Genomic DNA, 14,893 nt, shown 5'->3' on the forward strand with positions numbered 1-14,893 from the left:
GATGTAATAATAACTAAATAAACTGGCACCGTATGTTTAAGACTTTATTGTTCATAATGTGAGTTGCACCGTATGGAAGGAGAAGGTGTACGAAAGGTCTAAAAATATGTTTAATAAAATGTTTGTGGAAATTAGGGTTGTCATCGGGTGCATGAAGGAGCAACATGAGGTCCAGTTTAACTTTGAAGTCCGAGTCCATATCAAGACGGTGATCAACAGTGTATTCAATCCATATGAGCTCCACATTCGCACCTAAACAGGAAACTGTTGTGTTATGTCATTTGACAATCTAATCACCTTGCAAAGCTTGCTTGTGGAGTTTTTTGTTTGTTTTTTGGTGAAGCACATCAATCGTGCAAGAATTATAAATCTTTATTGCATTAACTTTTTTTTTCTTTGCACAACCAGGCACATATATTTTGGCATCCTCTCACCTTGCATGCATCCCCACAAGTGCACATGTGCATGGACACACACACACACACACACACACACACACACACACACACACACACACACACACACACACACACACTTCACTAATGGTACAGTATCGGGGCTATTCCTGAAATACAGTATAATATAATATAAAGGATTGTTGTAAATGATGTTAACCCCGAAACATAGTACCCTTACCTAAAGTAAGAACCTTAACCTGTAAGCAATTGAATGGTTTCCTGACCGCACGGATCATCAGCTGGGCACTGTTCTTCCTCAAAGTTTCGATCCTTTCAGCCCAGGACCTCTCCAAACAGCAGATCCGCAACTTTGGTCACGGATCCACATCAGTAGATTACCTACATCAGTAGATCCACAACCTCAGTTGCATCCATACAGTCAGTCAACCCATCAATGAAACATCATGAACCAGACTTTACTCGCTAGTGGATTTAATGTATTATCACATAGTTACCACTCCCATCACACATTCTATTAAATGATAATACATTAAATCATGCACATCTTACCTTCAATATAACACATCCACCAACCAGCATGACCACCACACTCACCTCTGAATCAAACTGTTATTCAAATAATCAAACGTGATTTATATAAAAAATTTAGACCTGCTTCCTTGTCTCCTCGTAACCACTGAAATGGGTTTAAATATACGTAACCTCGTAACCACGTAACCTCGTAACTAAAGAATATTTTTTAATAATGTATTTATATAAATATCTTGTTAATAATATTTTTACTATTCATATTGTATTATACTAATTGTATTATACAATATGAATAGAAAAATATTATTAACGAGATAAGTCAGCGGTTCAATTCCTACCCTAGGCAAGTCACACCAAAAACTTTAAAATTGGTGCATGCTGCTTCCTCGCAGAGGGGTATTTCTCTGTAAAATTGCATTGCTGACTTCTGAGGGGAAAGCTCTGTAACTAGATTGTGCTGCTGTCACATAGTCTCTTCTCGGAAGTAACTTTCTGCAACATCAAAGGCATTGTTTGTCTGATATCAAATCCAGTGTTGTCTGCTGTGTCTTGTCTACATGCGTGTGCATGGTTAATGTTTTTTATAGCTCTTTCATGAGCCTAAAAACTTCAGAAAAATAAAGCTGCTTATGTTATCGGATGCACAAGGTAAATGTAGAAATAAGCGATAAGTATACATGTTCAGCTTCGTTTTAGGAACTTTATTAAAGCATAAATGATAAATATGATCAGTAGAGACGCTTCTAATATGGATTATCTGGAATTGTTATGAAAAGAGCCACCTCATACTAAACGGCTATGGGTATGATAAATACACTACTGATACCACTTAAATGATATGTCATTTTCTCTATGTGCACCCTTCTTTTCTGAGTGATTGTAACTCACTGCACGTGCTCAGACTTATTTTTTTTTACAAGCAACAGCATTGTAAACGCAATCAATTGATTGTGATTCCAAAAGGTTTTTGTTCGAAGATCCAAATAATGCACACATGTCCGACAGGAGTGTACATAGTTATTGAACTTGCCCCTGATCTACTCCAAGTTTGACTCCCGACACAATTATAAACTGTTGGATTGGAGCTTTGCAGGCAGGGCTTTCCTCTGAAAATAATTCATCTGAAATCTTCACGTAAGAATTATTTAAGCTGCTAACAATTGTAAGTGTTTCCAGAATACTTCATAAACTACCCTCATATTACGAAGTGCAAATGTACAAGATGTCTGCACACAATCACATTGAGCAATGTAATTGACACAAATTACTTTTTAACACCATTAAATTAAATGAAAATAAATGTTTGTGTTACTTATATTTTTCAAATGCCCCACAAACTAATTGTTTAAAATAGTAGCTCTTGTATAACTTTAAATGCAGAAAATGTTGACCAGTGTGATGGTTGTACATTATTTTGATACCCTGGCCTAATTTCTCCTTCCTAAACTGCACTAAAAACTAAACTATGATGGCACAAGCTGGTCTTGTTTGTTACAATCATCTACTGTTACAACCATTGAGGATTCACCGATTATTGGGACAACTATTAACTTTATTTCATAGCATTACCATAATCACAATCATCATCATCAGCATTATCAATGTAGCATATTCTGGAAAAAGGTCAGTGCTGCCGAAACAGTCTCTTGGTAATTTATAATTTCTTTCCAAATTTCTAAAATTGACAGTTTTCATCCGATTGACTTAAAAATTTGTTCAGCATTTTCATATCACCTCACTGAATTCAACCACCAACTATTTTTGAGGTCAATATAAGCCAAAAGGTCAACATAGGCCAAATTTCTGAAATCCTCAATTTTCATCCAATTGACTTGAAATTTGAATAGGATTTTCAATAAAATGACCATCATGTATCACGTGGTCTGGCAGCCATATTGGATCTAAGGTAAAATCTTTGTAGGAGAAATGACTTAACCGATCAATGCAAAATTTAACTAATTGGTCAACTACCCATGGGAAATATGGTTTGATAAAAACGACTTCATTGGCAAAGTGGTCTGGCAGCCATGTTGAATCAAAGAAAAAAGAAAAGTTGGCTCGCACCAATTCCTTATCAAGACTGCGTGGGGTATGTGTTCTATGAATACCATCTAATTTTTATGAGCATTAGTTAAGTTATTTTTCACATGCCATACCATATTTGACGATCGTAGTTCATCACCTCATCAATTATATAGGTATACGGGTTGAAATCCAAAGGAAATTGGGCTTTTCATGAAGCATTGAAAAAATTGGATCTACCTTGGTGGAGATGGCGACAGGTGGTGGCAGCTCGTGTGTTCATAACTTTTGAATTGTGAGAAAATGACTGTTCAAAACCCCTATTTAGGTGCATCCTGGTTAAAAAAAAAAGTGATCCTTTAAAGTTTTGTGGCGATTAACCTTGGGAGTTCAGAAGAGTGGGCTCACAAACAAACATTTCATACATATATATATATATATATATATATATATATATATATATATATATATATATATATATATATATACACACACATATATAGCCACAGACCAGCTACTGAGTGGGAGAACAGTGTGTGCCAGCTCTCAAATGGAATCATTGGCATCACCAGAAATGATTCAGCTCGTGACAAATTCTGTGAAATGGCATGAAATAGCAGCAATATCAGGTGATGTGTACCAGGTGTTTGGACTTGAAGATGACAAAGAGGATGAGAATATTTCAATGCAAAGAAATTATCTCCCATCTAAGCTCTCTTCAGATGAAAATGCAGTGAAGAAATTGCTTTCACAATTTGAACCATTCAATGTGTTTTATGTCAAAGTGCTTCCAGATCATGAAGACGGTGATGATGAAGAGGTCTCAGAGAATGATCCTCTGCCGATTGTTGGTCTACTTGTGATGTAACAATTGAAGAGATAGCCATGGGTATGGACAGAGCAAAGTAGAAAGGGGAGGACCAAGTGAAGGAATTTGTGGAGAAGAGGATAACTTCCAAAACTGTACCATTCTTTACTGCTTTGCCGCAGAACAATTCAGACATTTACATCCATCCATCCATTGGGACCATACTTTGTGCAGCGTGTTGGTGCTGCCGAAGTAGTCTCCTTGGCTATTGGGCACAATCCTGGATGGGTCGCCACTCCGACACAGTATACCAGCAAGTTCGCACTCATTTTGGCGACCTCGGAAGGATCTCCCTCCCCCCCCCCACCTCTCTATCGAGTGCAGCCTGTGGCTGCTGGTTGCATCATTGGTTGGGACGCGGCTATGCCGCTGATGCAGTGTCCCCCTTACCAGTGCACTAGTACTCATTTTGCCGACCTCGGAAGGATGACAGGCTGAGTCAACCCCACCTGGTATTAATTCAACAGCTGAGTGGGATTTGAACTCAGGATCCTTGGATCCCAAACCCACCACCCTAAACATAAGCCAACACCAGGCATAACGACATTTGCATCATTGTATGTGACTGAAGTATGTTGAGGAGCAAATGAGGTCAGGAAAATAAAGGAAGACAGAAAACGTATGCAACTGGAGAGTTCATAGAACAAGATACCCTGTGCAGTGTTCAGATTTATATAAGAAGGCCTTGCCGTTTGTGGGGGTTACGTTCTTGAAAAATCCCCGAGAACCGCAAATCCGCAAACTTAGTAGTGGGGAAAATAGGGTTGGGGACTTCAACTTTAAAATTTGTCCAAACTGTACCCTTAATTAACATGTTTGTGCATTGTTTTTACTAGAAGCACCCGCTCCCTACGGGAGCCGTCAAGGGGGTCATGTTATTACATTTATGCCTATTTTACTCCCAGGGGTCCCAGGATTACACACCCAAAAATGGTTGCGATCGGTTCAACCGTTTTTGCAGTGCCTGGGAACAGACAGACAAATGGTGAATTATAGTAAGATGCTATTTATTTTCAAGAATAATAGATCGAGTTCTTAAGAACATCAAATAATGTTTATTTTCCTTTATGAAGAACATCAAATAAAGCTTATTTTCTTGAATTATTATTATTATTATTATTATTATTATTATTATTTCACATGCAGCCTGTGGCTGCTACTTGCATCATTGCTGGGAGTGTGGCTGTGCTGCTGATGCAGCACTAATATAATTATTGCTTGGTACCTCTGCCACCAGGTGGACAGAAGTGATGCAGTCACCCCTGTTTGAGTTCTGTTTGTTTGTCTATTTGTGAGAACGATATCTCAAAAAGTTATGGATGGATGTAGAGGAAACTTGGTGGACAGGTTAGGTGTGTGTGTGTGTGCGTGTGTGTGTGTGTGTGTGTGTGTGTGTGTGTGTGTGTGTGTGTGTGTGTGTGTGTGTGTGTGTGTGTGTGTGTGTGTGTGTGTGTGTGTGTGTGTGTGTGTGTGTGTGTGTGTGTGTGACAAGGACAAATTGATTAGATTTTGGTGAAGATCTGGATCCGATGATTCTTCACCATTGAGTGATATGGCCAAAAACGATGTATCGCACAATTTCTCAAGAAGTTATGGATGGATTCAGACAAAACTAGGTGGATGAGTTGGGTACGTGACAAAAACAAGCCAATTCGATTTTGGTTAAGGTCTGCATCTGCAGATCCGGCCTATCAGTGGGATACAAAACAAACAGTTCAGCCTGGCAGAGGTACGTGCACTATCAAGTGTCATTCTAGTTCCATGTGATTGTACAGGAAAGTGTAAAAGTTATTTCTTCAAAATCACCAATCAAATAATTTTACCTTATTTCAACAAAATGTGCTAAATTCCTTATTGAGGAAAATCGGTGCCTTCCGTGGTTACGCTTCTATGTTTCATCAATCTAACTAATTGTGTTTGACATTTTGTTTCAGTTCACATTGTCATAAAATTTAGTTCACTCATCATTGGTACTCACTTTTGATTGAAAATGTTGGTTTTGAGAAAAAGATTATTCATTTTGTAATTTCTTACTATTTGTGTAAAAAAAAGAAAGAATTGTAGAAGAAAGAATTGTAAACCAACTGTTTGTACCTAAATAAGTTTTCTCCTGTCAAATTGGATTTTATATGAAAGTATACAAGTTACTCATTCAATATCACAGTTAATAAATTTTCTTCTGTTTTTTTTTTTTTACCATATTTGGTCGTAAATGCGCTATTATTATTTATTTGGGCATATTTGTGTCCAGCATCCACTTGAATCTTGAAGAGTTCCCTAATACAATTTGTTTAAGACCAAATACTGAGTTTTAACAAAAAGTGCCGACACCTCTGATTTTAAGTATAATTTTAGACACTGACCATCCCACTCACTATAAAGGTTGTGCTTGGTTGTTTGTGATTGCCTTCCCAGCAGTCATACAGGTCAGGAATTTGTAATTTGTTTGGGGTGTTGACGATAATAGCCCCTCCTCTTTGCGAAAGACATCGTGAGATCTTTAACATTCACCAACAAAAGATGAGTCCTCTGGTTTAACGTCCATCTAATGGATGGCACACACATTTATGCATTGTATGCACTGCATGTGAAATATCAGGATCACAGTTTGTAGCTCAGTTGAGATTCGAAAGCAGGCTAGACAGCTCAGAGGTGAGTGCATATCTCGAGGTTATCCTGTCATATATCCTTATATTGCTCTAATCTGTTTGAAAACAGTGCTCAGATTTAACCACCCCATCCCACAGAAATTACCTTTTCTGTTTTTTTTTCCCCATTCATTCGGTTCCAGATTCTGGCTCGCAGTGCAGGATCTGAAGAGCCGACCAGCAACCGAGGTCCCTTCGCTGGTGGAGATCATCTGGAGGGAATTCTTGGCTCCCGGTGCCGGCAACGCAATCAACCTCGACTCGCACACGTTTGAGCACACAGCACAAAATATCAAGGAGGATGGCAGGCACTCATTCGACGATGCTCAGGTGAGAAGAATGCTAAAACAATCATGAGACAATACGTTTTGAAGGTGATTGTGAGATTATCCCGTAATAATGCAAAGCGAAATCCATATTGTTCAATGGCTTTGCTGCACTTATAAATATGTCTTTGCAGGAACATATTTACATGTTAATGAAAAACGACAGTTATGCTCGATTTTTGCGATCAAATGCCTACCAAGAACTTTTCGTCACACGTAAAAAGGTGAGACTCATTGTCGTAGTAATGACAACAGATCTGTTAAAGGACACAAAAATGAAGCTATGTTTACAAATTTGTACCACACAATTGGCAAGTGGCGAGCAAAACCCATGCAAAGATGCTGAGAAATTATTTACGTACACACACACCTGTAAGAGCTGGCAGGATAGCTTTGAGGTACTTGCACTTGCCTTTAAGCTGGGTAGCCTCGATTCGAATCTTCACCCTTCTCTAAACTGCTACCTGGTGTTTGCCATGCAGGTCGAGGCATCAATGTGTGTGTCGTCCGCCCATCGGTGGGACGTTAAGCCAGACTACCCATCTGCCAGCACTGGTTGATGGCTTGTTGAACGCTAAATAACTCGCGGTGTCTTTCGCAAGTCGTAGGCAAGTTATCACTTGCACTCCGAACAAATTACGCATTCCTGCCACCTTCGGTCTACCGTCGGGTATGGCTAGCCGGTTCATGCAAGACTTGGGCCAAAGACATTCCCCGGCCGACCCTACAAGGTGGGAATAATTGGAGCCTTTAAAGAAGTCGTAGTAATAGACAAGCACTTGCAAGGAGACAGGACAAGCAACCATAAAAGTAGTGCCGAAAAGTTTTGGTAATCTTTGTGCATTACTTTTGGACAATGTGAACAAATTTGTATTGTCTGTTGTGGTCTTTAAGGTTCGAATACATTTCCTTTTTCTATGTCTGTATGGAGTTTTTCGTGTTTTGTTTTTTTAAAATACGCCAATGCATGGTGCATAAACAAAAACAACTTGCAAGCTCCAATCTAGTTTTGTTAATCTAAACTCGAGAAGGATCTTTGGATCGTGCACTTCGCAAATTTAGATTCACGATTTCATTGATAATTTTAAACTCGTCTGTTTTAAAACTTTGTTTAATTAATCCAGATGTGAAAAAATAAATAAATCCTTCATATATGCATACCATACAAGTATGATTGATCCCTGGAGATGGAATTAAAAACATTATTGTGAAATTGATGAGATGACTGTCAGTTTATAAGTTAATGCTGTTTCATTATCTTACACGTAAGTGCTCAATACATCAAGTCAAAGGTTAATAACACAAACATTAACCATTTTAAAAATGTTGATAAGTTGTACATATGTATTTCTAGATGTAAGGGTGGTTCAAAATTGATGTGGACGTTTTATTCTCAAAAATTAAAAGATACAAAGGAGTTGATGAAACTTCATATATTTCACAGGATGTTCCCCTCATACATGAACACCTTGTTCCATGGATGTGGTCATACCTTAATTTCATCTGCAGAGTAATCTTTTGGATGGGTGTGCAGCCACTGCACTACACATGCTTTCAGGTCTTCATCATTTGTAAACTTAATGCCACCCAGATGTTCTTTGAGTGGTCCAAAGATATATATTTTTTTTAATCACAAGGTGACAAGTCTGAACTGTACAGAAGATGATTGAGAACTTCCCAACTCGTCTCTTTTTTTTTTAATTCAATTTATTTATTTATTTTGTAAACATAGTCAAGGCTCGCGGAAGAGCGAGAACACAGAACGGATCAGGACGCAACATAAAAAGAACAGCAGGAGAAGGGGCAAATATACAGAGACGGACAAACAAGGTATGCAGGTAATGATGGTAGGGGGTAACACAAGGGGTGGATAAGATGAACGCAGAAGCAAAATTTTGGGATCAGTGGAGGTGGTCTGAAAGGGGTGTAGAAAAGATCATGGTTTTGGATGGGGGATGATTTGAGATATTGGTGAACAGCTGTCTTAAAGACCTGGGGGAAAGATTGAGATTGAAGAGGATGTATAATTTGGTTCCAGAGGCAGGAAAAAGGAGGAACAAATGAGTGGAGGTGAGCAGTGATCCTGGATTTAGGCAGTTTCATGAGGAGGACGTTTCTAGTGAACCACCTGCATCTTGCAGGTACCTGGGGGAGGGAGGGGGGGCAAAAAGAGAGGGCAGAGGGTGCAAGACCAGAAAGGAGGCACAAGAAGATAAAGTCCACCAGCCTGTCGGCGATGGCAAAGTGATAGGCCCATAGACTCAGCTTCATCACGAGAGATTACTATGATCTTGAAAGCCTTGGTTTCCACGGCATCAAGCTCAGCAAATTGTGAGGCAAGGCCACCAGCCAAGAGGGGAGAGCAGTAGTCCATCAAGCTGCAGATGAAAGCCTACCTTGTAGGTTGATAGAAGCTCAGGTGTACCAAGGAAGGACTTTGCATGACATAGGATGCTCAGTCAGTATCTGGCTTTGGAGGCCAACTTTGAAATGTGGCTTGCCCAAGAGAGATTAGGGCTGAAAGTGAGACCCAAGAGTTTGAATGATTGAACTTCTTCAAGAGGGTTGTTGAGAAAGTATATGGGAGGGTTTGTGGTGCAGTCCTTTCGGAGAGAGAGTGATCATTTGGTTGGGTTATTATGCCTGGTGTTGGCTTAATGATTAGGGTGGTGGGCTTGGGATCCGAGGATCCTGAGTTAAAATCCCCCTCTGCTGTTGAATTAACACCAGGTGGGGTTGACTCTGCCTGTCATCCTTCCGAGATCAGCAAAATGAGTGCCAGCTTGCTGGTATCCTGTGTCGGAATGGCAACCCGTCCAGGATTGTGCCCAATAGCCAAGGAGACTGCTTAGGCAGCAACAACGCTCTACACAGAGTATGGTCCCAATCGATGGATGGTATTAGTGAGCACTGATTTCTGTTCTTTAATGCTTATTCATAAAATATATATAAAAAAGGAATTGATGTATGAGTCACACCTGCACTTGCACAACAATTTTTTTCAGTAGCCCACTGTAGTAAATGTGATAAAATCAGTGCCCACTGCAGTAAAATTATGCCCTGAGACAGCATAACTTGTCTTTGTCTGTGTATTTATTTTCTCATTTTGAAGTCGATCTGAGTATTGATGATTTTTCCCCGTTCAAGACATTTCGTACAAATAATGTCAGACTATGAAATTTTTGTGGTGGGTACCAAAAAAAATCTCCACTCCATGCCAAACTGTTTTCCCTTTGACTTGAACTGATAGGACCAGGTCTCATCGCATGTCACATTGTCTTTTCTCAAGAAATCATCTTGCTCTTTCTGTTAGCGCTCCACGTCGGAGCAATGGCTCCACGAGTTTTCTTTTGATCAACCTTGATGTCCTTAGGTACCCCTCTTGCATTAATATTTTTGAATTTCAAGTGAAAATGAATGATTGTTTTCATACATTCAAAATTTACATCCAATTCTTCTGTAAATTCATGTATGGCAATTCACCGATCCTCCAAAATTATCTGTTCAACACATTTAGTGTTCTGCTGAGTGACAGCAGTTGTTTGGACATGAGAGAACTCAAGATAGTTTACTAATTCAAAGTCATTTTTTAAATTGCAGCACTATTAAACGTACAATTGCATCAAATTGACCGTTCATCACCAAATGGTGCAGACAGTCCTTGGCTTGGAACTGAATGATACACCTGTGTTCCACAACACATATGTATGTGACTATGTTGGTTTACTCAGAATGTTTCTTTTTTTTCTTTTATTTAACCAGTGATGATGTCACTTATTTCAGGTGTGATGGTGGCTTGTTGGTGAGCTAAAAGCAGCAGTATTAATGCTTCTGATTCTACAAGTGTCAGGCAGTACAATTAGTTTCAGGAGAAATGTCAAGTGTCAGTTTCAGAAGAACTACTGGATTATCAGTAAAAACCTAGCTGGCTCATTAATGACCTTCAAGGTGGGATAATCTGCCTGCACCATTTGGTGGTGCACCATGAAACCTGCACCATGCCTGCACCATGAAACAGGAGGGAGTACCTCCTGTGCAGCTTCCCTTCGCAGGGCAGCTCACCGGATAACGGGATTGGGGCAAAGCCTTCAGGACCCCCAATCTTTCATAGGAGGGAAACCACGGGGTAACATCCCTGGGTCAGATTGCGGGAGAGTGTGTCGGAGTGGTGCTGAGGTGTCGTCCACCAGACGGCGGTTTCCTTGGGTTAACCTGAGGCGGTCCCTTCGGGTGGGTGCCTGGAATGTCCTATCCCTAAGAGAGGATGATCACCTGTCTCTGTTATCATCTGAGCTCAAGCGTTTGGACATCGGGATTGCAGCTCTCTCTGAGGTTCGGAGACCGGATTGCGGCGAGATAATGGTGGGTGGTTACACCTACTATTGGTCTGGTCGCTCTGATGGTTACCATACCCAAGGAGTTGCTGTAGCTGTGTCCAATAAGCTGACCCCAATGATAATTGAGGTAACACCGGTCAACGAGCGTATTATGAGATTAAGGATTCGTCACTCCTTAGGTGTCATTTCCCTGGTCTCTGTTTATGCTCCGACTGAGGCGAGTGATCTCACCGTGAAGGATGCATTCTACGCCACACTCGAGTCTGTGGTTGATCAGTGCCCCAGACGAGATACACTTCTAGTCTTGGGGGATTTCAATGCATCGACTGGAACTGATAGGGATGGTTATGAGGTGTGTGTTGGTCCCCATGGGTCAGGAACTATGAACCAGAATAGCACTAAGTTCCTTGACTTTGCAAGAAGTCATGGACTTAGGGTGGCTGGTTCATGGTTTCAGCGCCCACAAGCTCATCGCTGGACTTGGTATTCCAACGCTGGCGGTGTGGCAAAGGAGATTGACCATGTCCTCAATGACGGTCGTTGGAGGATGATCCAGAACTGCAGGGTCGACCGGAGTGCTCAGTTCCTCAATACTGACAACAGGCTTGTTGTAGCAACTCCAAAGCTGCACCTTAAATCCTGGAGAATGGTACCATCCCAGCCTAGGCTGGATGTTGCCAAGCTCAGGGATGAGAGAGTAGCTGAGGAGTTTGCGAACAGGCTGAGTGGACACGTGGGGGGTCTGGGTACTTTGGGGTGTCCTGAAGAGTTGTGGAGCGCCTTCAAGACCACCGTCCTTGATGTTGCCGGTGGATGCCTTGGAGCTCACCGCAGGGCAAAGAAGAATTTTGTCTCTCAAGGGACACTGGATACCATTGACCAGAGTCGCAGGGCCAGGCTGAATGGCAGAGCTGAGCTGTTCAGGGAGCTGAGGCGTAAAACTGTACGTGCACTGAGGGTGGACAAGGAGGCCTATGTGCGAGGAATCTGTGAGGGGGTAGAGCATCACCTGTGGACAGGTGATTCTCGTCCCGCTTACAGGGAAATTCGCGCATTACGTTCATCCAAGCCCATCCCTCGGAGCACTGCAGTTCGAGCAGAGAGTGGTAGGCTCTTGACAGAGGAGTCTGAAGTGAAGGCCCGCTGGGCCGGTTACTTTGAGCGGTTGTACCAGGCTGATCCCCCAACTGTCGAGTTGGACGTCAAGGGTGTTACAATCCCTGTTGCTGACCCTCGAATCAACTGTGGTCCACCTTCGCTTGTGGAAACACGGGCTGCGGTGAACCAGTTGAAACGGGGCAAAGCTCCAGGGATCTGTGGCATCCATGCTGAACTTCTCAAGGCTGGTGGAAATGCTGCACTCGTGTCGTTGCATGCAGTTTTGTGCTCTGCCTGGAACACAGGCATCATCCCAACTGACTGGAAGAGGGGCCTTGTTGTCCCTCTCTGGAAAGGGAAGGGTGATCGCCAAGACTGCAACAACTACCGAGGGGTGACGCTGCTCTCAGTGCCGGGCAAGGTCTTTGCTCGGATAATTCTCGATAGGGTTCGCCACCATCTGCTTGAGCACCAGCGTCCAGAGCAGTCAGGCTTTACACCAAAGAGGTCAACGATTGACCGTATCCTTGCACTTCGTGTCCTCACCGAACGCAGACGAGAGTTTCGGCAGGGGCTGCTTGCAGCCTATGTTGATCTCTGTAAAGCGTTCGATTCAGTGAATTGGGATGTCCTCTGGAGGATTCTTGGTCTTCGTGGGGTGCCACCAAAACTGATCGATCTGATGTCTGAACTCTACTCTGGTACTGAGAGTGCTGTGAAGTGTGGTGGTACCATCTCTGACTTATTTCCAGTTGTTACTGGAGTTTGTCAGGGATGTGTACTTGCCCCCACACTTTTCAGCACTTGTATGGACTGGATTCCAGGGAGGATGTCGGAGAGATCAAGTTGTGGTGCGTCATTTGGGAATGTCAATATCTTGGACCTTGACTTTGCAGATGATGCAGTCATCTTTGCGGAGACTTTAGACATCCTCTTGGGGGCCCTCGAGGTGCTGAATGAGGAGTCGGAGCCGTTGGGATTACGGGTTTCTTGGGTCAAAACTAAGATCCAGGCTTTCGGTGACATCTTGGATGCTGCTGTCCTGTCTGTGTCTGTTTGTGGTGAGGATGTTGAGGTCGTGGAGATTCACTTTCCTTGGCAGTGATATTCATGTCTCTGCTGGCTGCGAGCCAGAGGTCAATAGACGTCTGGGTCAGGCCTGGGGAGTCATGGATTCACTGGATCATGGGGTGTGGCGCTGCCGGTACCTGTGCGGGAGGACGAAAGTCCGAGTCTTCAGGTCCTTGGTACTTCCAGTCTTGCTCTATGGGTGCGAGACTTGGACTCTGACCAAGGATCTGAGACGGAGACTTAATTCCTTTGGTACCAGGTCTCTTCGGAGAATCCTTGGCTATCGCTGGTCGGATTTTGTGTCCAACGAGCGGTTGCTGAGAGAGACTCGGATGAGATTTGTTACCTGCATAGTCCGTGAGCGTCAGTTGCGGCTGTATGGACATGTGGCTCGTTTTCCTGACTCTGATCCTGCTCACCAGATTCTCTCAGCGAGGGAGTCTCATGAGTGGAGGAGGCCAGTGGGTCGACCACGTGCCTCATGGTTGCAGCAGGTTGACCATCATCTCAAGGAGATGGGGATGGGCCTGGCATCTGCCTGGGGGATGGCCAGACGGAGGCCCCTGGAGTACCGGCGGAAAGTGGACGCAGTGACGTGCTGTTCTGGCACATGTTCCCATACCTGACCTGACCTGACCATTTGGTCCGGTCTTCACGTGGTGTTAGTCCACTTTCTGGGGTTGACTCTTATTCCCTTCTCTTGTTACAGTAGCTCATTCTGAATGACTAATGGTTCGACCCTTCTCCTACATCATTTTTTCAGGATAGACAATGTAATTGCATATAATTTCATCAAAGAATAATTATTTTCCATGTTCTGCAATAAATATTCCACATCAACCTTGAACCGCTTTCACATTTAAATGTTCGACATGTTTGTTATCTGTTTATTTTAAATATCTTATAAACAGAAGATAGATTTTGAATGACATTTTTATCAAATTATATTCATAAAGTAAGGGTTGGTTGTGAGGGGGTGCTTTTTGCTATGGGGAAGGTGAAGAGGTGATGATAGAGCATGAGCGAGGGAGTAGTGGTATGATGGAGGTGTTGGAGTGTTGCTTGTTTCAGCAGCCTGTTGTCTGCTGACAGTGGAGACAGATAACAGGTCCACTTAATTTTAACAAGTCAAACGTTTTAAAAAGAAAACTCAAAAGTTTTTTTTTTATGTTTATATATATACATATATATGTATATATATATATATATATATATATATATATATATATATATATATATATATATATATATACATACATATATATGTACATATATATATATATATATATATATATATATATATATATTGTTGCGAATTCGCGCCCGCCGGCGTGCGAACAGCCACGTAACTCGAATCGCGGCACGTCGCCCACCGGACGGACAATTCTGTCGTGACCCTCTCGGACTAACGCCGGGAGCTAGTCACGGGTGGGCCTTTCGGCCTCACCACGATCGTGCCAATCGGCCCCCCGCGTGGGATAGGGTTGTTCGCCAAATTCGACCTACCTAAGTACCCACGCGGAGGGTAGACCAGGCGATCCCACCTCGCCGCAGGTCGACTCCGGACACGGGC

General features: G+C 42.3%; 1 protein-coding gene across 15 annotated transcripts in view; it reads left to right on the top strand.

Annotated features, from left to right (window-relative positions):
* Positions 1-14,893, top strand: part of LOC147011974 (regulator of G protein signaling 7-like) — a 184,594-nt gene that overhangs the window by 144,500 nt on the left and 25,201 nt on the right. For all 15 annotated transcript variants that reach the window (XM_085857911.1, XM_085857907.1, XM_085857921.1 and 12 more), the window contains 2 exons: positions 6,632-6,818; positions 6,949-7,038. In XM_085857911.1, coding sequence (XP_085714037.1) covers positions 6,632-6,818; positions 6,949-7,038 — 277 coding nt within the window. The remainder of the gene's footprint in view (positions 1-6,631; positions 6,819-6,948; positions 7,039-14,893) is intronic.

Source organism: Eptatretus burgeri, chromosome 15 (genome assembly GCF_056783735.1).
Source record: "Eptatretus burgeri isolate ZD-2024b chromosome 15, Ebu_testis_v1, whole genome shotgun sequence".
Taxonomy (NCBI): Eukaryota; Metazoa; Chordata; class Myxini; order Myxiniformes; family Myxinidae; genus Eptatretus; species Eptatretus burgeri.